Source organism: Carcharodon carcharias, chromosome 23 (genome assembly GCF_017639515.1).
Source record: "Carcharodon carcharias isolate sCarCar2 chromosome 23, sCarCar2.pri, whole genome shotgun sequence".
In the NCBI taxonomy this organism is placed as follows: Eukaryota; Metazoa; Chordata; class Chondrichthyes; order Lamniformes; family Lamnidae; genus Carcharodon; species Carcharodon carcharias.
The window spans coordinates 20,730,895-20,756,127 of record NC_054489.1 but is presented as its reverse complement, the minus strand read 5'-3'; the positions used below and the strand labels follow the sequence as shown (position 1 = coordinate 20,756,127).

The following is a 25,233-nucleotide window of genomic DNA, read 5'->3' as shown; positions in this document are numbered from 1 at the left end:
GCTGAATGAGTGTTGGATCAAAGCCTCCTGGGTGCCCCTGCCTCCCTGGAGGTTGCCCAGGTCAGCGTCTATCCCCTCAGTGTTCTCCTGACCGTGCTCGTCCTCAGACTCTCTACTGGGCTCATCGTCTGTTCCCAGAGCAGCTGTGTCAACATCTTCTTCCTCCACTGCGCCCCCCGCCCACCATTTCCAGTGCCAGATTGTGGAGAGCGCAGCATGCAACCACTATCAGTGACACACGATCTGGGGGGTACTGGAGTGCGCCCCCTGAACATTCCAGGCATCGAAAGCACATCTTGAGAAGACTATGGATCTCTCTACCACCGCCCTGGTGGAGGTATGACTCCTATTGTACCGCTGCTCAGCCTCTGTTCTTGAATGGTAGAGAGGTGTCATGAGCCACCTTTTGAGGGAATAGCCCTGGTCACCCAACGGCCACTCATCCAGCTGGGCTTGAGCACTGAAGAGCTCTGGTACATGGGAGTGTCTCAGGATGTAAGCGTCATGGGAGCTCCCTGGGTACCTTGCACAGACTTGCAGAATCAGCATCCTGTGATCACACACTATCTGCAAGTTCATGGAGTGGAAGCCCTTCCTGTTGATGAAGGCACCAGGCTCACCTGCTGACGCCTTGATGGCCACATGTGTACAGTCTATAGCACCCTGGACGCGGGGGAAGCCAGCAATCGCTGCAAAGCCTCTGGCTCGCTCAGCCTGGCTGGTCTCGTCCATGTGATAGTGAATGAAAGTCAATACCCGCCTGAACAGTGCGTCTGTCACCAGCTTGACACAACTGTGGACAGCTGATTGGGAGACTCCACAAAGATCACCCACTGACCCCTGGAAAGAGCCAGAGGCGTTGAAGTTGAGGACCACCGTGACCTTCAGCGTCACTGGTGGGCCCATCCACACAATTGGAGCTGATCTCAGGGCCAATCACCTGATAGGTGGAGGTCACGGTCTCCCTTGAGAGGCAGAGCCTCCTTCGGTATTGCACCTCAGCTGCTTCACCTCCTGTAAACCCTGGCAGCAGGATAGTGGCATCTTCTGTGGCCCCTTCCACCTTAGATTTCCTGTTGACCCTGCGCCCCTTTCCACCCTGTGCCTGTCCACCCACAGGTCGCTCCCCTGGAGGCTGAAAAGGGGCACCAGGCCTCCTCCCCTTTCTGGCCCTCTCTTCCTCCTCAGAGGAGGTGCCTCCAGCAGAGACCACAATCCCCATTCTCAGGGTAAGGAGAGGCTGTCTGATACCTGAAAGGATCCAAGTGGTATGACTCCTCTGGAGTCCTGAACTGAAGCCTCTTATTTCTGTCAAAGCAGCTCTGAAGCGAAGTGAAGTTGTCAATTGTCCTGTTCACACAAGCAGGCAGCAGCAACTTAGAAGCTAAAGTACAAACAACTCGCATTAGCGAGCGCACTCACCTTTCTTATACCGCCCATGGATAAGGTTTTTGAAAATGTGGCTTATCCACCTGTTGCGCTTGTGCGACACCCAGAAAATCGCATGGGCTACGTAAACTCCAAGACAATTGGTGTCTCAAGGGCCTTAACTGGCCCGTTCATTGATGGCGGGCACGTCTCCATCTTCACCGCGCACCTGCCTAGCGAAATATCGCGAGGGTGCGCGGTGATGTCGGGACGCACGCCCGATATCATCGCGCATCATATTACCCTCGGGCGTGCTGGGCATGTGCCCGCACGCTGAACGTAAAATTCTGGCCCAAGGCAGGCATCGTGAAATAAAAATATAAATTGAAAAACAGTCGTGGCAGTTGTTTCAAGTTTCCCTCTGAGGTTTGAGCAGCTCAGCTTTTACCATCAGCTGAGCCATAACAAAGCATGTAATTGTACTCCATTCACAGATAATATAGTGAGCTGAGTTTTGGAAGGGGCTGTGGAGGCAGGAATGGTGGTAGGCAGGCCTGTAATTTCCTGCTGCTGGCCGGCGTGCCAGTTTTCTGCCATGCTCCTGTTTAGGAGCCAGTTTTAAGTATGCCCGCTTTTATGGGGGGGGTCCGTGGAGGAGGCGTTTAGTGTTGCTACCTTCCCATAAACGCGGGTAGCCAGTTAAGCCCCTTAATGAGCCTCTTAAGGCCTGTCTTTGGACACCAGCTGGAATTTCTGAGTTGACAGTCGGGCCTCCCATTGAGGCCAAATCCCAGCCAATGAATGGTGGTGCCCTCCAAGCAAAAGACTAGGACACCGGAGGTAGTGCTCCATCTACCATTTTAACTCCCCTCCTGTGGCCATGATTCTGAGGTGGCCACTACTGTCGCAGGCCGTCCAGTGAAGGAGATTTCCCTCCACAAAAATGGTCTAGCAGCTGTGGCCTCTCTTTGTTTTTAAGTGCTTAATAAGTCTTCCAGGGGCACCTCCATCTTGAGGTACCCGCTTTTTTAGCTACCTACATCAGCAGCTGCCAGCTCAGAAGGTGGGGGTTGCCAATGTGTCAGTGCTGGAAGGCCTCCTATTGGCCCTCCAGCCTTGGGTTCCCAGCTCCATCCTTAATTGGATGGTGAGGGTGCACACTGGCCACTAGCTGACTGGCTCATCAAAAATTGCATCAGGCACCAACATGAGATAGGGTCAGGACCCTGGAAATGCACCCGTGCTGGAATCCCAACACTAGAACAGAAATTCAACTGGTTGAATCCTATCACTGTCACACTTAGTTTGAGTATTATTATGTTTCCAATCTTTTCACCAAGTATCTAATGAACATAAGTATATTGCTGCAAAAAGAGGCATGTCAAAGCTTTTCATCTCGCACTCATTATGACTCTTCCCAAGAACACTAATATAAGGGAAAAACAACAATTTATATTCTATGAGAAAAGAGTGCTGATTGGTTGGCAAGTGAACTCTGATACACAGGTGCCTGTTCTTTGCAGTCAGAAAGAACATGAACACAGGTTGCACCTGTTTCAACTAAACAAAATAAGTGACAGCCACTTGCTGACTCATTCTTCAGGACAATGCCTTGATCAATCAGGGTCAAGCTGCCTGGTTTAAATTTCAGATAATTCTTTGCAGTTAACTGTCAGTCACCATCAATTGGAGCATTCTCCATGGCAACACCCCCACCAATCAGAGTCCACTTGCTAACCAATCAGCACTCTCTTCTCATACATTGTTGCTTTCCCCTTATATTGGTATTCTTACGAGTGTCCTGATGAGTGCAAGGCAAAAAGCTTTGACATGTCTCTTTTCTCAGCAATCCTCAAGTTCTGTACTACCAAATAACTATTAATATAAGTATAGTTTATTACAGACATATCTGATTCCAAGATTTTCATCACTTTTCAAGACAAAGGTTAGAACAAAGACTGATTTAAAATGAGTTGACACTGTAAAATGTTTAGTTGCAGTGGAGCAGACATAGGGCGGAATCATCCTAGGTTTGCATTAAGTGCAGTAGTGGGCAGGAAAAAGAACATTTTATCCACCAGCCGCAATGGTGGCTATTCACGCCATACCTTCCCAATCCTAACTCATTAATCGTGCATTCCCAGGAAACATACCAATTCACCTCGTCGCTTCATCATGCCAGGCACCATATTTAAAATGCAGCCGGGCACACACCTCTCAGTGCTTCCAGCCCAGGATTGCTGCACAGAAGACATGACCCCAAAAGTCAAGAAGACTGCTGCCCCCTGATTCAGTGGTGTGTCCCTGGAATGCCTTTTGGATGCCATGGAGGACCACCGTGATGTATTTTACCCCTAGTCTGGCTGCAGGAGGTCCAGCAACCTCACCACTCCAGCTTGGGAGGCGATGGCAGTAGGGGTCAGTGCCAATGCTGCACAGAAGAGGTTGGCAATTCAATACAGAAAGAGGATGAATGATCTCATCTGTGCCGCCAGGGTAAGGCAACCATCTCATCACTCTAAACTCACACTCAAGTCCACTACACATTCACTGGCATCTCACTGCCAGTTCAAGGGGCATCACCATTCACTCTCTCCCACACACTCTCACATCTCCATCTGTCCTCATCTCCTCTGGAGGCTGCCTCCTCAGCCCTCACACCATCTTGAGGCCACTTGCACAGATCAACTTGTGCCCTCCACACACACCCTGGGATACCCCCCCTTCCCCAGTACAGCCCTCACCCTGCAGCCTCTTCCCTTGCCTGAGGCCATTTCTCCCCTTTCCGCGAGCAAGCCCTAGCCCTGCAGCCATTGAAAAGCCACCCCCGCATTACAGCTGGTCTGGTAGGTAGATACCTGCCCATGAGCCCCCCTAAAAGTGATGCGGTGCTGCCTGCGAAGCCTGGCGCTGATGATTGCGGGTGCTGCCCAAAGCAAGGTAGGCAAACAAACCTCAAAGTCCCGAGGTGCACATCGCTTATGTTCAGTTGTGAAACACGTCAGCGTGGAATCACACTGACATACTCGGATGATGCAGCGTGCGGGGATGATTCCGATGAGCTGGGTTTATAATGATTTGCAGATGTATTACAATTAAGTTTCTGACATCCGACGGCGGGAAACGCCCTGCTATTGACGAGCATAGCGGAAGATTGCAAACTCGTTGCCTTCTTGCCATATTGTCCACTCGCATCGCCAAACATGCCCACTGCCAACTTCCATGGAAAATTCTGCCCATAGTTACTAAAGTAGAGATTATAGGATAGATATTATGATAGAAATCAATACACCTACTTTAGACAGAAACTTTAGACCTTATTATAGGGGTTAGATGATGTTACATTCTTTAGAATACATTTGTCAACCAGCAGGATTTGAGTGTGCAGGTACCAAGAAATTCACTATCCAACAATCATACTAAGTAAGCAACAGAGTCTTGTGTCTTTTGGTAAGTAAATAGAAAACAATTCTTATGCTTCATTCGATCTAGTAATGACATGCAGTGCACTCAGGTCACATCATCAAAGATCGTCTCTTTTGCAGCATGCGCAAATATTGCCAAAGAGATCTAAGCTTGGAGACAGTGATGAAGAAGGAGGTCACCCACACCCAATAGTCCAAATTATCTGTAACTCTGAGAATGTTGCTGCAGAATCACCTCTAAAGGCACAAAAAGTGGCATAGCAGCTGTTACAGATAGTATATGTTCACCTCAATGCCTAAGCTGCCCTTTTATTAACACTTCTATTCACATATGCTTGGCATAAAATAACATACCCAACATTGTCTAATGCACCATATCAACTACCATGGAAACCCATGGATTGGCTGCCATCTCGTTCTGCAATAGTAGAAAGAAGAGTTCTAAACAAAGTGTAATAAACTAAACCTGATTTGTTACTATGTAAATACTAATTCTAGTGCTCCAGTTGATGCAAGTATATGCTTTGCGTGATTTATGACCTATTCTTTAATTTCTTCCCAACATAAATATTTGGCCAGTTACAATACAGCAGCAGGAGCCTCTTGGGATGAAGGTTTGCCATGTAGCTTCTTTTGTTGGGTAATGGGATGGTCTGGTATCCAGTGTCACTAAGCTTCCAATGGCTGGTTATAATCTTCTCTGCTTTTAGACACTGGCCAGAACTTTTCTGTCTGCGAGCTAGGTGCGCGGTCCGTTCACTGACGGGAAAATAACGTGGGATGACCTTGGGGGGAACCGCCCTATTTAAATATTCAGGAAGGTGGGCGGACCGCGAAATCAGATATCCGCTCGCCGACCTGTCAATGGCCAATTGAGGCCATTGACAGGATAATTAAGGTAATTAACGGACCTGCCCGTCCAACCTTAAGGCTGGCGGTCAGGCCAGGAGCCCCAGCGGAAGGAGAAAAAACATGAAACCTCATCCACCGGCGGGATGAGGTTTCATGTCCGTTTTTAAAACGTTTAATAAAGTTTATATGATATTTATTAACATGTCCCATCTCATGTGACATTGTCACATGAAGGAAGCATGTTAATAATGTTTTAATTTTTCTATTTTTGAAGTTTATAAAACTTTCAGTGCTCTCCCTGAGAAAGCACTTAGTCTCAGGGAGCTGTGCGCTCTTTCATACATAGGCACTTTGACAGTTGGGGAATCCCTCCCCCACCAGCCCCCGCCCCGGAAGTGCGTAGCGCTTCCCGCTAAGCAGGCCTTAAGTGGCCCGCCCAATCAAAATGGCGGCGGGGCCCGTTTCGGCGGCAGCAATCAGCTGCCTGCCCGCCGCCGAGTCGGTGGGGCCCGCCCGCCCATCAAGGGCAAAATTCTTCCCTTGCTCTGTCAGTTGGGGGAGAATGTAAGTGGTCAGTCAGCAGCCTTATCCAGGCCTGCTCCTGTCACTGGACTCCCTCTCAGCACATTCAGTGATCTGCATGGTAGTATACCTCTGGGCCGCAATGAGAGCATGAAAGCCCTGCCTGGTGACTCTCAATCCAACCTTGCAGAAAGTTGAAAGCATACATATAACAGCTTGTTGTATCATTAGTCGTTGAAGGAACTGATCTAGAAGTGTTTAGGGCTTCTGTCGCAGGGAGTGCCACTGCAGACACTGGGGAGTTGTGTAGACTGAAGTATCGACTGTGTGGCCAAACAGATGTAGATCATGATCTTCTCCGCAGTCATTATGCCTTGTATTATATAATTCAGAGCACAATGGTGCTTTGATTGCAACTTTCCTTTGAAAACTAGCCCTAGGAAATCCAAATCCTTAGGGTCCCCGGCCAACAGATTTCCTGCTCCTTTACTGCTGCCTCCACTTGACCCTTTTCATTCATATTTCGTGCACTCTTTTCAAATTGAAACTCCAAACCCCTCAGGGTAGATGTACTTTCGCTGAAATAGGGTGGAGTGAGTAACACATGTGAGGTATTGGTGGTGCTGGAAGCCGCAACTAGGTCTTTAGACAGGAGAGCAATATGCTAACTATAGCACGTTCCTGCAAATACTGATTACTTAGAAACATATCGAGCTGGATTTTGCCAAGACTGTCAGCAGAGCAGCATCAAGACCACGTATGGGTCCCGACTTCTCTGTTGTTCGGACTGCGATGGGTGTCAGCATTTTGTTGGAGGCTACCAACTAGTAGGTCGCCTCCACAATATCTATCCTATAATGGACAGCAGGCCCCAATTAAAGGGTGCCCATCAGCCAGGGAGTGTCAGGCCCGAGGGAACAGACTTTCAGAGCACTAACATGATGGTCTGTCAGGTCAGCCCCCATGGTTCAGCGATGCCCCCCTGGGGGTGATGCTACAGGCAGTGAGAGCCAGGAGGAATATTTAATTTCCAAAGAGCAACAGGAAAAGGCCTGCCAGGCAAAGAATGGAGGTATGGCCGGCAGTCGCCAGAGAGGTCAGCAGCCAGTGTTTAGCAGGGCATTGGATCAGTGCAAGAAGCACTTCGGTGGTCTTCTGAGGTCTGAGAAAGTGGGAACATGCAAAGCCAAGCTGTCAGCCATGAGGGCCTTAAAGAGATTGCATACCTCTGAGCAGGACACCTTAAGGCAAGCAGTGTATAGAAACAATGAGGAAATGTATGCCCAGCAGCACCCCTCACCCTCAGGAAGGTTTGGAATAATGTAAAACAAGGACTACAGAAATACGAAGATCACCATGTCTGATTGTGGATTGTGACGGTCAAATGCGGAGGTTAATTGTTGCTGAATTTTTAATCCTCACATTGCAGGTTGACCCTTCATCAACCTAAAATGCCAACTCTGTTTCTCTCCACAGAAGCTGCCTGGTCTGCTGAGTATTTCCAGCATTTTCTGGTTTTATTTCAGGTGTTCAGCATCTGCAGTATTTCGCTCTTGATTGATTTTCTTGGCCTGCAAACATTTCCAAATTTGGCGCTCATCTCTCTGGGTGGTAGATAGAGCATTGTAATCGAGCACCACCACTTTTAAGGCACTCTTTACAACCCTCCTATGGGAAAGAATACCATACGTAGCAACCTTCTCAATCACTGCTTCCTCCAGCAGCACATTGAGCACATTATGAAATCTCGGTGCTCTGTCACGCTGATCCATTGCCACAATGTAGTGTTGAGCAAGTGTTGGCAACATTTTTCTTCATTCCCTTTAAACAGATTCTTCTTTAAATAACTGCAGCAATGCCAGACACCTTGCCCCTTAAATGGTCAGCTAGTAATCACTAACAGATTACATGTGGTAGCTTGTTCTGAATGCCTAATAAGGTCTGGCCATGGAAAAAGCAGGGCCATTTATGATACACACATACCACAGTATCCCACTGCCTCCATGCTCTTATCATCAATTCTAACCCCAAGCAGCAATATCAAACAATGAATAACCATCAAACAAATCCGGAGTTGAGAGGTTACAGCCTCAGAGTCTATCCATTATTTTCATAATAAATAGTGTTCTAATTCATCAATGCATTTTTTACAGCAATTATCATGATGAATGCCAGAAAGCCCTGTGATAAAATCTACATCTAAGTGTAATGGCTGTAAGGCACTGTAATTTAATCAACTTAGAAACCACAGTTGATGATTTTGAAATAAAAATGACTCTCTCTATAAATATATATAAAATAAGGTTTTAAAAATGCTCATTTATGTAGTAGCCTACCACAGCACACAACACAGACTAGAGGGAGGCAATACAGCATGATCATAAAGATGTAGAAATGTATTATCACCTAATGTCAAAGTAAACTTTGTTTAACAATCACAGGCTGTGCTCTCAGCCCATGACACCATTGCACGCAAGGCTTTTGATCCTGTGCTACCACCAATGCCAGATGATCTAGAAGTTGAGGAGGAGGAGGAGTCTATGAAGATTATCCGCCTTGTGAAAAATAAAGAGCCACTGGTATTCTGAATTCATATTTACGCTTGTGCTCGGAATCTTAATTTTGACTTAATTAACAGAACGTATCATATTTGAGCAAGCTCATTTGCATGCAAGCATACAATCATGTATTTAATTCACAGAATCACACAGTGCAGAAGAGGCCCTTCGGCCCATCGAGTCTGCACTGACAAGTGAGAAACACCTGACCTACCTATCTAATCCCATTTACCAGCACTTGCCCCATAGCCTTGAATGTTATGACATGCCAAGTGCTCATCCAGGTACTTTTTAAAGGATGTGAGGCAACCCGCCTCCACCAACCCACCACCCTCCCAGGCAGTGCATTCCAAACTGTCACCACCTTCTGGGGAAAAAAGTTTTTCCTCACATCCCCCCCTAAACCTCCTGCCCCTCACCTTGAACTTACACCCCCTTGTGACTGACCCTTCAACTAACGGGAATAGCTGCTCCCTATCCACCCTGTCCATGCCCCTCACAATCTTGTAATTGTTTTATGATGTCATTGAAGTCAGACCACAGAATAAAGTTTCCTGTAATTGTGAATCTGGGGCTTCGATAAGTAATATTCAGGAGGGCTGATGCAAAACCCAAACCAGCCATAGGCCCGGCTTACATCATCTCATCAACTGTATCTTGCTCCTTTGTTCTTTGCCACGATTGTTCTCTTTTTGTTCTTCAGTGAATCTGGAAAAAAGATCATACTGAATAATTAAGCATGGTTAATAATTCAGCTGAAATAAGTTATAACCATATAAATGTTTAATGCATCTGGAAGTGCAAAAGTAAGATGAAAGCAGTTAATATGCTGGGGGCCTGGTGATATACTAAGAATTTGGCCTTTCCACTTTGTAAAAGCCTTAAAAAAATCCTAAGTGAAATAAACTGGAGCAGTTTTAATTTAATTCATAGGTTAAAGGTCTCCAGTTTAAACTGCCCTCACCTTTAACCCTCTCAGCATTACTTCAGCTAACTGGCTCAGAAAGGCTGTGGGTCACAATAGTACAGGGAGTGACAGCTCCTCTCTATATAGGATATAGCATGAAGTGTTCAGAACAATTTTTATTCCTCAAGGGAAGTCAACTGCATAACTCAGTCCTGGCAGAATGGAATAAAAATGAGATGAGCAGCTTCAACATCTAGTATATAATGCAGTTAATTCTTATTTCAAACTGCTTTCATTTTAGATTTGGAACAACCGTTAAATGCATTTAATTAGACTGGGGGCAGATGAGGTGCTTCTGCCGAAAGCAAAGGTAATATCACAAAATAGAATCAAATTCAGATCTAACTGATCACTTTTTTTGTGGTAACGGACTTGCAAGGCATAAAAGTTCATTTTGATAAATAGTTATTGCTGTTCGGAAGGATTTTAAACTTGTACCAGAGTCTGACCTTAAAGCGCTATTTGACATTGGTGGAGTTAAGGTGAAATATAAAATGGAAGACATTTTAATATACAGTCATGTCATTCTTTGGTTTAATAATCAAATGAGTTTATCCAGAAGCACTAAAAGCCTTTTATACTTGTCATGTTGTGATTAAAGCACAGCATGATTAATTGATTGTAAGAAAAATGGGTGACAGATGAATAATAAAATTGAAATACCAGGACAAATATCAATTCTCACAACTGCAGCTGGTCCTCTTGCCTCTGAATCACAAGGTTCCAGGTTCAAGGGCTTGAGTACAAACATCAAGGCTGACACTCCAGTGCATTACTGAGGGATTGCTGCACTGTCAGAGCTGTCATCTTTCAGATGAGATGTAAAATAAAAGCCACATCTGCCTGGTGGAGTGGATGTAAAAAAATCCCATGGCACGATTTCAAAGAAGATCAGGGCAGTTATACCTAATATCTTGATCAATAATTATCCCTCAATCAACATCACAAAAAATGGATTATCTGATTGTTATCATACTGCTGTTCATGGGCAAATTGGCTGCTGCATGTCCTGTGTTACAACAGGGACTACACTTCAAAAGTGCTTCACTGGCACTTTGAGACATTCAGTGGTCATGAAAAGTGCGATATAAGTGCAAGCCTTTTTTTCTCTTTCACAACAGGGAGCGACAATTAGAATGGATGAACAAACCGGCGCCGTTGTTGTTGCACGGATCATGCGTGGTGGGGCTGCAGACCGCAGTGGTAAGTGTCCTTTACGCTGCCATGGTGGCTGCTGTTCTCCTTGTTATAGAATCATAGAATAATATAGCACAGAAGGAGGCCATTCAGCCCACCTTGCCTTTGCCAGGGCTTTGAAAGAGCTGTCCAATTAGTTCCTCTTGCTTGTCCGCAAAGCCTTGCAAATTTTTCAATTTTTAAAATTCTAATTTAGCGCTTTGTCACATTGAATGGTGCTGCTCTGTAATAATTTAACGGCAGCTCTCGATTCGTTTTTCTCCCATCTATCACTACATGAACTCTTCAGCCCCACAGCAACTGCATGGCATTCTCCACTGTAGTACACTAGATGCTTGGTATAACTGCAGGGGATGGAAGAAGAAGATTCTTTGACAGCTATTTCACCAGCTCCCCACTCGCTTCTGCTACTTGTAGGCTTTCTGCCAGAAGTGACAGGGGACGTAGAATACCTCTCCTCTCTTGAGGCCTCTCATAGTCTAATAACATACAAATGAAGGGAAATGATCATCCAAAGTACTCATATTCTGGAAACATTGGAACTTAGCTGCGTAAGTGTATTTCTGGGGCTTTCTATAACACAGAGCAGGATTGTGAAAAAGGAGGGGGCTCTTTGAAGTTAAAGGGCTGCATTGGCCCACCGACAATATTTAACATTCCCTGACCTGGCAACTTGTCCTGGCTTAGTGATAGGCAAAATTATGTCCTGTTGCATTGGAATGGGAATTTATCGTGTTGAAAAATTCTAACAGCTCTCTGATTATCTTTGCTTTTGCAGGCCTGTGGTGAGTCAAGTAGGTGGAGGAAAGAGAGGGGGCTGGATTTTACATGCCCTGTCCGGCGTGTTTTCAGCAGTGAAGGGGGGCGGTGTACGTAAAACAGGTCAGGTGACTAGCCCAACACCTTCCCACTCACCCCCATAATATGCTAGGTGGGTTGGCGTCGAAATTGGCAGCCCGCCTGCCATATGTAGGTAAATAATGGAGGGTTACTTAAGCTTGATAACAAGCCTAATGACCTGAATAATATGCTGCCAATGCCATTACATGGTTGGTCTGGACAGAGAGGCAGGAGTGGGCAAGCTGTTTTTAAAGGCCTACATGAGAAATGAGGAAAGGAAGGGGGTGGCCTGCACACATCAGCACATCATCCCCAAGATGTCACCCCCGCCTTCCTTCTGCACCACCTGCCCGATAGAACTTGGCTCCCCACCCCCTCATCCCCCTTCCTGGTCTCTGGGATCGCTAGACCCCCTAAAACCCCGAGTCTTATCTTCTCAGGGCAGCCATGACCTTCTTTGGGCCATGACCTTCTTTGGGTCTTCTCCCTGCAGTCCCGACAGTACCCAATACTCAGCTCTGGCGCTGATGGAGCTGCCCAATTGGATTGGCCAGCAGCTCCTGGGGGGTGGGACCTCCTCCTGAAAGAGGAAGTCCCATCTCCAAAAATTTAGCCCGCCCACAATGTTTCATGGCTGTGGCGCAAGCTCAGTGAGTTGGCCTCCAACCGACTTTACTTCCAGGGATCTGGGGGGGAGGGGGGTGGGGAGGGGGCAGTGAGCAATCTACCATCCTTATAAAATGCAGCCCAATGTCTCCTACTTCACATTTCCCTGAATTCCATTCTTTCTCATTTCTAATCACTTCTCACTAGCTTTTAGCTTTATTCTTTTCCCACTATCTCGATCTCCAGCTTTTTTTTTCTGAGACTCTGATTCTTTTCTCTAGTTTCCTTGCTTCTTTCACAGTTTTTCACTTTTTCTCCATTTCTTTCTTTCTCTCTGGGTTAGGGACATTTGTAGTTATGCAACAGAAGGTGTCCCACAACAACTTGTAGCATTGGTAACACATTCCAAAATTTACAAGTTCTAATTATTAGAACTTAAGTTAAGCTAGAACTTCCCTTGAATTTTGCCATTTCCCAAGTGTTGCTAGCGAACTTGCTGCATTTCAGGAAATTGTGGACATGCTGGGGTTCTCGGCCACTAGCACATACTCAGACCATCACTCCATTACAGTCAATTAGTTTTAAAATAATACTCAGTTCCAGATTTTTGCCATGACGGAGCACTTCTCCGTCATGGTGAAAATGACAGAAGTACCTGAAAATCCTAAGTCCTGCTCCCGAACATGGCACTTCCCAATTTCGCCGGGGCAGGAATGGAGGCAGGGCGCGTTTCATGCATGCATGCTTTACGGAGGTGGCTGGCCATTTAAATCAACAGTTGCCTTCGCTGAAGTCAAATTTTGGTAGCCCAGGAGTATGAAGCCCAAACTGTGCAGAGTAGACCTGGTAGGAGCAGGTCTGAACTTTGCTGATTTGTTTGGATAGCCAGAAGAGGTAACCTTTTGGAGAGGTAAGGTACCCCTTTGGATATGGTCTTGGCATGTCTCTGGGAGAAATCAAGTGTCCTTTGGAGGAGGTAAGGTGCCCTTTTGGTAGAGGTCAGGTGCCTTTGGAATTGTTAAAACTAGGCATGTATGTGTGTTAGAAGTGCATAAATTCATTACTGTCAAGCTCATTGACCTGTCAATAGACCTGTCAAAATCAACTTTCAAAACTGCCAAAAGCACCTGTCAAGAGAACCAGTCAGAAGTGCCAAGAGGAACTGTCAAAAGTATCTGTCAAAGAGAGCTGTCACACTGTCAAGGCACTTAAAAAAGTCAGGCTCTTTGAGTCTTTGAAAAAAATGTCTGGAGTGTTAAAAAAATCATTGCTTGTTATTTCACTCTTTCTGTTGACATAAGCCTGAGGGCTTCCATTACTGGATCAGTGCTGCATGAATGATTTCATAACATCCTTTAGCACAGTAGGGTACCTGACACTTCACAGTTTGATTGACAATGACAAGTGGTTATATACTCTTTGATGTGGGCCTATTAATTCCAATGCTTGAATGAAATGTTTGTTGTTATAAAGCATTGTGTCCTTGAAGGAATCTTAATATGGTAATTGGATTTTTATGAATGAGGCTTTTTTTTCAATACAGTGAAGTCTGTAATAGGCACGTAGAAATTTATTTATCTCATCTCTGCATGGGTCCTGAGTTCAGCCCATGGTTGATACTGGGTGCATTGGCATGGTAGGTGTAAGGGCAAATAGTGGTGGGAGGGGGGCATGGGTTGGCATGAGTTGTCACTAAGCTGGCATAAGGAATATAAAGGACAATAGGGGCTGGGTACAGGGGCATAGGTTGGCATAGAGGGTATGAGGGGCCATAAGGAGTGGGAATTCTGACCCTGTGCACCCAACCTGCGGATGAAAATCCAGGGCTTAATTTCCTTTTGCAACACATTTATCTATGCTTGGTTACAAGGCCCTGTTTTTGGAAAAATAATTAATTTTGGAAAGACTTATGAGGTGACACTGTGATACTGAGAGAGTATTATAGGATGAAAAAAGAAATACTTCAAAGTTTTATGTTCTTCCATGTTTCTTGTACCTTCTCTGAGGTGCTACAATTGCAGGGGGTATGGTTCCTTGGGGTTAGGCCAATCATCAAAAGTATATCCAGGTGGTCAATCTTCTTTGTGAGGCCAGAGAGTCAGTACAGTTAAGCTGTCTGACTGTGGAGGGTTTCACAGTTGGGCCTAGCACTACCCTCACCCGATATTTACACACAAACAACCACACCAGCAATCATCTGATAGTAAGCGAGAGCGGAAACCCTAACTGTTTTTCTCCTCACTCGTCCAAGGCCAATTGTAGCACCCACAGCTGCTACCCTAAATGGGCACAGCTAATTCATCAAAGTCTGAGGATTGAATTTTAAACTTTCTAGCTTGTATTGTTCAGTTACATTTCCCTTCACCAATTAAGCTATTAGTGGTGGCCAGGGCCCAGGGTTATCACTCCCTTTAACTAGGTATTCCTTTATTAAGGTGTACATTCATTTTGTTCTTGTTTCTGCAGGTTTAGTTCATGTTGGAGATGAACTAAGAGAGGTCAATGAAATCCCAGTTGAGCACAAGACACCTGAAGAGATCAGTCAGATTCTGGTATATAGTTTATCTTTGTAAACAAATCTTTAAACAAGGCTTTATTTTTGCATTTGCTATTTTTTTCTTTTGAGTGAGTTAAAGCATCTTTTGTGTTAGTTCATCTAAATTATAAATATATTTTTGTAATAGTCTTATTTATTAAATACAGAGCTAAGAAAAGTCTAGGTTTGTGTTTGCAATTTCTGACATGGACTATCTGATTGTTATGAAGTAATTTGACCTACCTAATAGCTAATTAGCTATAGATTCAGACTTCTGATTTGACCAACTTTTCCTTACGGTCATGCGTGTATTGATTTCCTTAACTGTTAGCTAGATACTCAATGAAGAAGCCTAATGATCTTGACTTTCCTCCTTGGTATAACAGCCCCAGAAAAATAGTCCTTTCATCAGGTTATGAACAACCCCTTATGATCAATTGAGAGAATTTGGCCAGGGTTTTCCATGCCCGCTGGTGCGGGCATGTTCAGTAGCGTGAATGCACAATATGGCGAGAAGGGCAAAAATCGGTTTCACAACATCGTGAAACCAGGTTGCAATCGTCCACTCAGCCCATCAATTGTAGGCCCCATTTCCCACCATCAGATGTTGGGAACCTCACTGTAATACAGTAGCATAGCATTATAAGGCCAGCCAGACTCATTTACCTCCCCCGCAGGCCCCCCCCCCCCAGCAGACTGGATCGTCCGCCCACATAGGCGGGAAAACACGCCGGTGCAAAACACATCTTAACAACTGTGACGTGCAAGAGTCAGGACTTACCGCCAGGGCCTTGTTCACATCGCGGACATCTGAGGAGCAGAAGATGCTGGAGCCTGACAGCAATAGGAGCCTGGAGGAACATCCATCGCATGCTGGGTGGATTCTCATGGACATGGGTCTGCTGCGAAGCAGCTCATGGAAGATGGAAAGTCACTGTTGATGCTCACAATGGATGAAGGCTGAGGGGGTGGGAGAGGAAGGTCTAGGATAGACTGGGAGATGAAGAGATGTCAAGGAGGGGTGAGACTGGGAGGGGGAAATGAAGGCGTCGGGGGGTGGGGTTGGGAGGGAGGGAGGGAGGGAGTACGGGAGGAGGAGGGGGTAACAGGGGAGAAGGTGGCAACAGGGGTGGTAATTGTAAGAGGGTGGAAGATGTAAGGGAAGAGGTTCAGAGGGAGGAAGGAATTCAGACAGGGTAGGGAGTCCAGGGACAGGAAGGAATACGGAGAGGGGATGGAGTCAGGGTGGAGAAAGGAGTCGGGAAGGGGGTAGTAGAGCTGGAGGAAGAAGCGAGGGTACCTGAGGGAGTCAGGGAGGGGGAAGGAGTAAGACTGGAGGAAGAATTGAGACTGGAGGAAAAGGTAGGGCTGTAGAAAGGAGTCGGGAGTGGGGAAGGGCAAAGATTTGCAGAAGAAGTAAGGGTGTCTGAGTGAGTCAGGAAGGAGGAGGGACTAAGCGGGGGGAAGTCCGGACGGGGTGGAAGGACTAAGGGGAGGAAAGGGGTTCCGGGGGAAGGGATTCTGTGGGAGAAGGCATCCAGAGGGGGGAAGGGATCCAGAGGGGAGAACGGGATCCATGGAGGGGAAAGGGTTCAGAGGGGAGGATGTCCAGCTGAATGTGCAAGGGAGGTGTCTGATGGGTCCATGACTGCCTCCTGGGGAGTGAACTGAGGATGGGCATGGAACAAGGGGTTGGTGAGAATGGCCGAGGGCAGAGTGAGGTGGTAGGGTGGGAGGGTGAGGGTTTGACGGTAGCAGTCGAAGAGATAGCGAGAGTGGTTGGTGGGGACTCAGTGGCAGACGCAGACCCTGGGGGTGAGGAGGAGGAGGTCGGGGAGGTGAATGTGGATGGGGGTGGGATTTTCGAGAAGGAAGGGAACGTACATGTTTACCTGAGCATCCCTGAAGGAAAAGGGTTGTGCCTGGTAGGTCACGGAGGAGAGGTGCCAGGGAGCTCGCGCAAACATGCCTCCTGCTGCTGCAGACACGTGTCCATGTGGTGACCACCAGAATGTGAACCTGAGCCTACACTAGATTTAGGTTCCACCGAGATGTGTGTCTCTGTGCTGATGGAGGGTGTGGGTAAGCGCTGTGATCGGTTTTCCATTCTGCTTAATTCTACTCCTTCAATGGAGGGCGTGAGGGCCTGAACAAAGCTGAGGGAATGGCTGGCTGAGGGTGCCAGTCGCTTGACAGATCTCACTGTGAACCAAAGTAGAGGTAAGTAGTGCATGGCAGCAGAGTCAAAAGCAGAAGAGAGAGGCACTCACATTTGCATTGAGAGAGGGATGATGTGGTACAGGATCCTCACGAAGGTGTTTGTCGCCAACTTCACCATCACCACAGGCACAGTCCATGTCCTCACCAGTCAGCACGCTGGCACATTCCTCAAAGTGATTGAGGGGCCTAATGTGGGCCACTCCACCCCCCGGTCTGGGACCTCTCCCTGCTGAATTGAGCAGGCTTCTCCTGCATGGAAACAGAGGGAGAGAGTGTGAGCAGGACACATGGCACTGAGTGGAATGTTTGTGTGGTGAGCGGAGCCATGGACAGGGTGAGGACGTGAGCTCAAGATGATATGAGCCTGATGGAGGTGTGAGGGTGTGTGTGAAAGTGTGTGATGGATTTGTGAGTGTGTGAGTTGAGAGTGATGAATTACCCTGGTGGAACGGATGAGACCATTCATCCTGTAGTGGCACTAGGTGGTTGTCCTCTTTTGCACTGCCACCGGCTCCCAAGCCAGATTAGTGAGGTTGCTGGCAATCCTGCAGACAGAGCGGGGGTAGAGGACATCACAACGGGCTTCCACTGCATCCAAAAGGCACTCAAGGGACGTGTCATTGAACCTAGAGGGCTGCAGTCTTCCCTGAAACAGTCCTGGGCTAGAAGCACTAAGATGTGTGCATGCGGCTGGACTTTAAATATGGCGCCCGGCGTGATGAGGTGGCAAGGTGATGGCTTGGCAGACGAATGAGAGCCCACCCACCTTGGAAACGGCGTGTTTCCCGGGAATGCATAATTAATGCGGTGTGTTTGGGACTATACGTCGTGAAAAGCCGCCATTGCGTCCAGTGGGTAAAACGCCGTTTTACCCGCCCGCTACCACACACAGTGCAAATCCGGAACAATTCCACCCCTTATCTGGAGGAAACCAATAGTACTGCTTTTCACAGTTGAAATGGTACCACTGAGCAAAGCAATTGCACAATAATCAGACAGAAGGATTAAAAAAACAGCAGCATGAAGCCTTAACTTTTTATTAAAATATCTCAAATCTCAAATGAAGTGCTAGAATTGGATATACAAAATCTATATGATAGGTCACTTGCATATAACATTGAAAATGAATTTAGCTGTGAATGCTTAAATTCCTTATTGTAAATTCCTTTCTCCACCATATTGACAGTGGTTTAATCTATTTTTATGTGGTAATACCTTCTTTGAAATTGTAAAAATAACAATTAGGTGTTGATGACAAAATTGTTGATAATGTCACATCATTAATTTACATTCCATAAGGGTGGAATGTCATAGAATCATAGAATTATAGCATCATAGGATGGTTACAGCAGTTAAGGAGGCCATTTGGCCCATCATGTCTATGCCAGTTCTCTGCAAGAGCAACTCATCTGGTCCCACTCTTCTGCCTTTTTCCTGTAGCCCTGCAAATTTTTTCTCTTCAGATAATTATCCATTTCCCTTTTGAAATTCATGATTGAATCTTCCTCCACCACATTCTCAGTGCATTCCAGATCCTAACCATTTGCTGCATAAACAAACTTTTCCTCATGTTGTCTTAGCTTCTTTTGCCAATTACTTTAAATCGTCCTCTGGCTCTCGACCCTTCCACCAATGGGAACAATTTCTTCCTATCTACTCTGTCTAGACCCTTCATGATTTTGAACGCCTCTATCAAATCTCCTCTTGATCTTAATTTTCTTCTCCAAGGAGAACAGCCCGAGCTTCTCCAATCTATTCATGTAACTAAAGTTCCTCTTCCCTGGGACAATTCTTTTCTGCACCTTCTCTCATGCTTTCACATGAGCAAACTTCATGTACAAGCACATATATGGACATAATGGACATATAAGAACATCAGTGGCATAAAGATAGTAGATAGTACATAACTGACAAGGAGTATGTTGTCTTATAGTTTTAAACCATTCCTGGACATAATCTAACAGCATAATCAAAAAAGAAAGAGTCTGGAATCCTTTGTAAAATTTTGAATGTGACCTAATTTTAACCAAAGTTACAGTAATGGTTTGACATTTTTACATTTTATCTATGCAGGCCCAGTGTCAGGGTTCAATAACCTTAAAGCTAATCCCAGCAGTCAAAGAAGAGGATCAGCTTAATGAAAGCAAGGTAAGAAGAGTCTGTGATTCATGCACTTGCTGAAATAGTAATAACAGATGCCGTGTTTTATTAACCTGGTAGCTGAAGCTGCAGTGTTAATAACCTAACCAAAGCTTTTGAAAAAGATTATTTGAGCAGTGAACTGTCACAAGACTCACATATGTTCAACTTGAATGGGCAAATAATTGACTATTTGTCCAATAACCAAAGAGATGAGAAAGTAAAAAGGTGACCTAATGGAGGTTTTCTCGATAAGAAAGGGAATTAACAGAGTTCATCCAGATACATTGTTCACTATGGGGAAAGATAATTCAAATACCAAGGGACACAAGTGAAATATCAGGAACTTATGTCACCAATAGGTCAATAATATGTTATCGGAGAACAGGGACTTGAGGGTATGGTGAGAAGGAGAGTCAGTTGGGTTTAAATTATCAGAAGTGGGTGAGCTTGTTGGGCTTCATGAGTATTTTCTAACAAAATGTTTTTATGTTCTCAGAATAACTGGTGCCTTTCAGAAAATGTCACTAAGATACATGTCTCCTTCCTCTAGTGACCAACTTTACTAACTAGTGGCTTTACTAACAGAACCCTTTCCTTATCATCCTTCCACCTGTGGCACTGAAGTATCCCAGTTGGCCTGGAAGGTTGATATCTCATGCATCCCTTTCCAGGAGAGATCGTGCTGCATCTCAGTTTCAATGTGCCTACTGTTTTTCAAAAATTCCTCACATCTCATTTAGCCTTTTCATCAGTCAAAAACACCCTAGCGAAACTTGATTTCTATTCATATGGCATGAAATTCTATTGTTAAAAGCTGATAAATGTATCTTTAGAAAATGAAGCTCCAGCCTTTCTGTCTCTTAAGCAATTATTTCCTCATTCACGCCCCACTCCCACTGAAAATGTATCTTATAATTTTGATGAATTTCTTTTCCACGCATTTTCTATTCTGATGGTGCAATTGTTAGTTTTTCCAAAGACTGGGCTTTTCAGGCCCTACTGTTTTCCTCCTGGAAATATTGATGAAGGACCTCTCTGCTGCACTATAACTACCCTGTCACTGATATCAAGTTTTATCTCAACTGGGTCTGTTGAACCTTTGCTTTCTGGATTACAGTAATTGATCTCTGGTCCTGATTGTATCTCTCTTTGTCTCAGAATGTATGTTTCTGAACTTACTTCTGTCCTACACCATTCCTTCAATCCCTTACTTTCCTATATTGTCTTATCTGTGTTGTGTGGGACTCTCTTCCTTCTTCTTTGAAATGAGCAACTCCACTCACAATCTGAGCCTATCTATTTTCTACGCAGATAATTCCCGTCACCAACTTCCTCTGCACTGATCACAGTGAGGATGTACAATCGGTAATCTTTTCATGGTGCAGTGGCTCAGTAGCTACATTTCAATCTCTGTTCTCTTTAAAGGGCTGATGAAATTCTTACTTCTTTCAAGCCTACAAAGATTTTTTGTGTATCTACTAAGTCTAGCCAACAGCTAAAAGCTCTTATTATGTTGGTTTCATTTTCAGCTTTTATTATTATTATTGACCTCCATCATCTCCCCTGATCACAAATGGTATTTTCATATCTCCCCCTGCCCCATTGCTAAAGCTGGCTCCAAGATGTTTTATTTCTCTTTCATGCTATGCATTTTTTCCTAAATAATCCCGAACTTTCTATTAAGTTCATCTCTCCCAGGGTTGTAACCTGCATCCATGTCTGAAGAAGTTGTTCTAAAGGCTTTCTGACCCTCCTGAGTGGACTGCAAGAAAAAAGCTTATCTGATAGATGACCCCTTTCTTATCTTTAGCCTCCAACCTCTCCCTCCATTTCAATCTTTGCAGTCTTTCTCTATTTCATCAATATAATTATGACCCACACCCCTCCCAACTATTTTGTTCCACACATAAACATGTGAAAATGATGGACAGAAGATCAGTAGGTGCATTGACCATAAGACGTAGGAGCAAAAGTAGGCCATTCAGCCCATCAAGTCTGCTCCACCATTCAATGAGGTCATGGCTGATCTGATAATTCTTAACTCCACTTTCCTGCCTTGTCCCCATAACCCTTGATTCCCTTACTGATTAAAAATCTGTCTATCTCAGCCTTGAATTTACTTAATGACCCAGCCTCTACAGCCCTCTGCAGTAAAGAATTCCACAAATTGACTACCCTCTGAGGGAAAAAGTTCCTCCTCATCTCTGTTTTAAATGGGCAACATTTTACTCTGAGATTAAGCCCTCTGGTCCTAGACTGTCCCACAAAGAGAACCTCTCAGCATCTACCCTGTCAAGCCCCCTAAGAATCTTATATGTTTCAATAAGGTCAGCTCTCATTCTTCTAAACTCCAATGTGTATAGGCCCAACCAACTCAACCTCTCCTCATAAGAAAATCCCTCCATCCCCAGGATCAACCTAGTGGAGCTTCTCTGGACTGCCTCCAACACCAGTATATCTTTCCTTAGGTAAGGGGACCAAAACTGTTCACAGTGTTCTAGGTGTGGTCTAACTAGTGCCTTGTATACTTTTAGCAAGACTTCCCTATATTTATACTCCATTTCCTTTGAAATAAAGGCCAATTTTCCATTTGCCTTACCTATTACCTGCTGAACTTGTATGCTAGCTTTTTGGGATTCATGTACGAGGACCCCCAAATCCCTCTGTGCTGCTGCTTTTTTCAGTCTTTCTCCATTTAAATAATATTCAGCTCCCCTATTGTTCCTACCAAGGTGCAAAACATCACACTTTCCCACATTATATTCCACCTGCCACATTTTTGCCCACTCACTTAACCTGTCTATATCTCTCTAGAGACTCTTTATGTCATCCTCACCACTTGCCTTCCCACCCATTTTTGTGTCATCTGCAAACTTGGCGATTGTACATTCATTTCCCTCACCCAAGTCATTAATATATATTGTAAATAATTGTGGCCCCAGTACTGATCCCTGTGGCACTCCACTAGTTACAGGCTGCCATCCTGAAAATGCCCTCCCCACAAATCCCCCCCCCCCCACCCCCCCCCCCCCCCCCCCCACCCCACCGATTCCCCGGATCCCAACTCTGCCGTCTATTAGTTAGCCAATCCTCTATCCATGCTAATATACTACCCCAACACCATGGGCTCTTATCTTATTAAGTAGCCTTATATGTGGTACCTTATTGAACGCCTTTTGGAAAGCCAAATATATTACATCTACTGGTTCCCCTTTATCTATCTTGCTTATTACCTCCTCAAAGAATTCTAATAAATTTGCCAGGCATCATTTCCCCTTCATGAAGCCATGCTCACTCTGCTTGATTAGATTATGCATTTCTAAATGCATTGAACTCATCCCATACGCATGAAGCCTGGAACATCATGAATAGACACTTCCTGATTTTACCCTTCTCCACCCCTGCAATCAGGAGGCAGTAAAAAGGGATCAGTAAGAGAAGAAAATAACTTAAATTTTTTTCTCAGGCTCTCCCAGGCAATTGAAACCAAACAGGAGATCACATTAACTTGTGTACATTAACTGTTAATCCAGTTGCTTTTTAAGTGATTCTATCTCCCCCTCAGTCAAAAACTGGCTCATTTCCCTTTTAAAGGCAGTCAGAGATTCAGCACAAACTGTGTAACCCTGCAATACATTTCAGAGGTCCGCAACTCTCTAGGAAATGAAATGTAGCCTAACATCGAACCTGCTCTTAGTACTGCATACTCTTCCTCTTCCTTATGTCCTCATTACCTTGAAGTCAAGAATCAGTGTATAGTCTCTAAGCTTAGAACCCTCTTTTCCACGGCCTCAAAACTGTGGAATTCCTGACATTCGTCAGTCTTTTCTTCCTCCTATAATCATTAGGCTTTTAAGACTTAAGCTTGACATCATCTAATTGCTGCTTCTCGATTTGCTCTATTTCTCTTTTTCAAGATTGATGGTGTCCTCTGCTGTGGACCTTGCTACCTTACCTTGGTTTCTCAATAAAATAAATCAGTCAGTACAAACTGATGCTTACATCTCATTGATCAATTCATTCTAGCACTATAATACTAATTGTTCATTATGTGTTCATGTCAAGTCAAAGGCAAGTTGTTGCGATTGTCTAAATGCTATCTAATCTAGCTTCTTTCAACCTATGAAAGCTTATCATGTACAGAACAATTTTTTTCAAGACTCATGCAGCATTCATAAGTTATTTTGCTGCTATCATCTTCAGACACAGGGCTATCTGCTATTTCACATTTCACAGGAATGCAGGAGTTTGTTATTATGATAATAAACACCACATATTAATAAGCATTAATATTATTTTAAAACATTGTTGCCAGGATTTCTCCATTATGCTCCTGAAGATGTTGACCAGTGCTGAGGTAAGGCTTAGTAGGCATTTGGTGCTATTTGATACATCATTCAAATACTCATTCCTCATGCCCAAATCTACACAGTGGTTGTCAACTGAGCAATTATTACATAGAAATCACAGCCAAGTCCAATGGTATTTTTACCTGATGCCCATACCTGCACATTTGCCAGCGGGGTTTACTGTTCATGAGTAATCTTAGGATCCCCAGCTGCTTTTATTTTCTCATCTTTAATCCAAGGGATTGAAACTAGCTGTGATGACCCACTGCTGTTTGGCTGTGATCATAAACCTAGAATCCTGATCTATATACTCTCCATGCCCTGGGATGAATTTATCAAGTGAGTTGCCAGGAGAACCAGGGCTTTTATTAGTTTCAATATTGTGACAGACCAATCAGATTTACTGTTGAAGTTAATTGCTACTGTAGATTTTATAACATTATATGTTGGGTAGTTTTCTACAAACTCTGTTTTGATTCTTGCTACCACTTTATGTTTGTCCAACTGGAAAGGGGCTGACTAGCCCCAAAATTTGAAACTTTATGCTACTGCATTGTATTATTGTCATAGCTATGAATGACCTAGCTGGTATTGCAGTGTGTGACAAGTTCAAGCCTTGCTGTACCATGTTGAATGCTTCTGATCTCTTCTGAATGTATAATGGAAGGGAAGAGGTCAAATTTAGGCAATGAACAGAAAACAATGGTAAAAGTTGTAGAGCACATGCAGGAAGTGAAAAACCAGAAGCTGATCTGTGGTTCAATCATATCTAATAGAGTTAGTTGTGGAGCTGAATTCTGCGTTCTGGGAACTCAGAAGACTGAGCTTAAGTTTTTTGTTGGGGATCAGATGAATTACTCAGTGAAAAGACCTAGTTGAAGGCATGTGAAGCAGGACTCTTTACGAGACTACACATCAAGATAAAACTGATGCTAACTGAAATTATAGTCAAATGACATAAAGTCGTAAGATAATTCTCTTGATTGTGAACAGAGATGCAAGAAGATTCAAGTACAGCAGCAATATAAGTTGATATTTTATACTTGGATTTTCAGAAAGCTTTACACAAGGCTCCACGTCGACGATTAAGGGCTAAGGTAAGGAGCCACGGAATAGGAGGTAAAGTATGCTGCTGATTAAATAATAGGCTCAAAATTAGGAAACAAGATAGCCTTAAATGGGACTCTTCAGGCTAGAAAGAGATTATTAATGAGACACCCCAGGGTTTGATGTTGGAGGCCTTACTATTTTAGACCTTTTTAGGAAACAGGGGCCAGTTGGTGGCATTTGAAATTTAATATGGTTAATTGGTATGGGGCAAAGAACTCAACAAAAGATAGTAAGGGTTAAATGAAACAATAGTGATGAACGCTAGACAGCAAAGTGATCAAGGAATCATAGTGTACAAGCATGCAAAACTGTCAACATGGGGAAAATAGCAAACAATATGTTGGGTTCCTTTTGCAGAGTGAAAATCAAAATAGGTTATATTGTTTTATAAGGTGTTATATCCATCTGGAGCATTGTAAGTTGTTCTGGTCACTTAATCAAAGGAAGGATATTATTCTTGCCAGGGTACAAAGGTGAGAAATGAGTATCACTCCAGGTATCAGAAAGTGAAGTAATCATTAGGGAATCTGGGCTTCTTTGG

General features: G+C 44.6%; 1 protein-coding gene across 10 annotated transcripts in view; it reads left to right on the top strand.

Annotated features, from left to right (window-relative positions):
• Positions 1-25,233, top strand: part of mpp3a (membrane palmitoylated protein 3a) — a 95,386-nt gene that overhangs the window by 44,672 nt on the left and 25,481 nt on the right. For 8 of the 10 annotated variants that reach the window (XM_041173481.1, XM_041173480.1, XM_041173484.1 and 5 more), the window contains 5 exons: positions 8,609-8,746; positions 10,814-10,895; positions 14,802-14,887; positions 19,165-19,239; positions 24,638-24,679. In XM_041173481.1, coding sequence (XP_041029415.1) covers positions 8,609-8,746; positions 10,814-10,895; positions 14,802-14,887; positions 19,165-19,239; positions 24,638-24,679 — 423 coding nt within the window. The remainder of the gene's footprint in view (positions 1-8,608; positions 8,747-10,813; positions 10,896-14,801; positions 14,888-19,164; positions 19,240-24,637; positions 24,680-25,233) is intronic. The other 2 variants (XM_041173486.1, XM_041173483.1) reach the window with 1 other exon arrangement.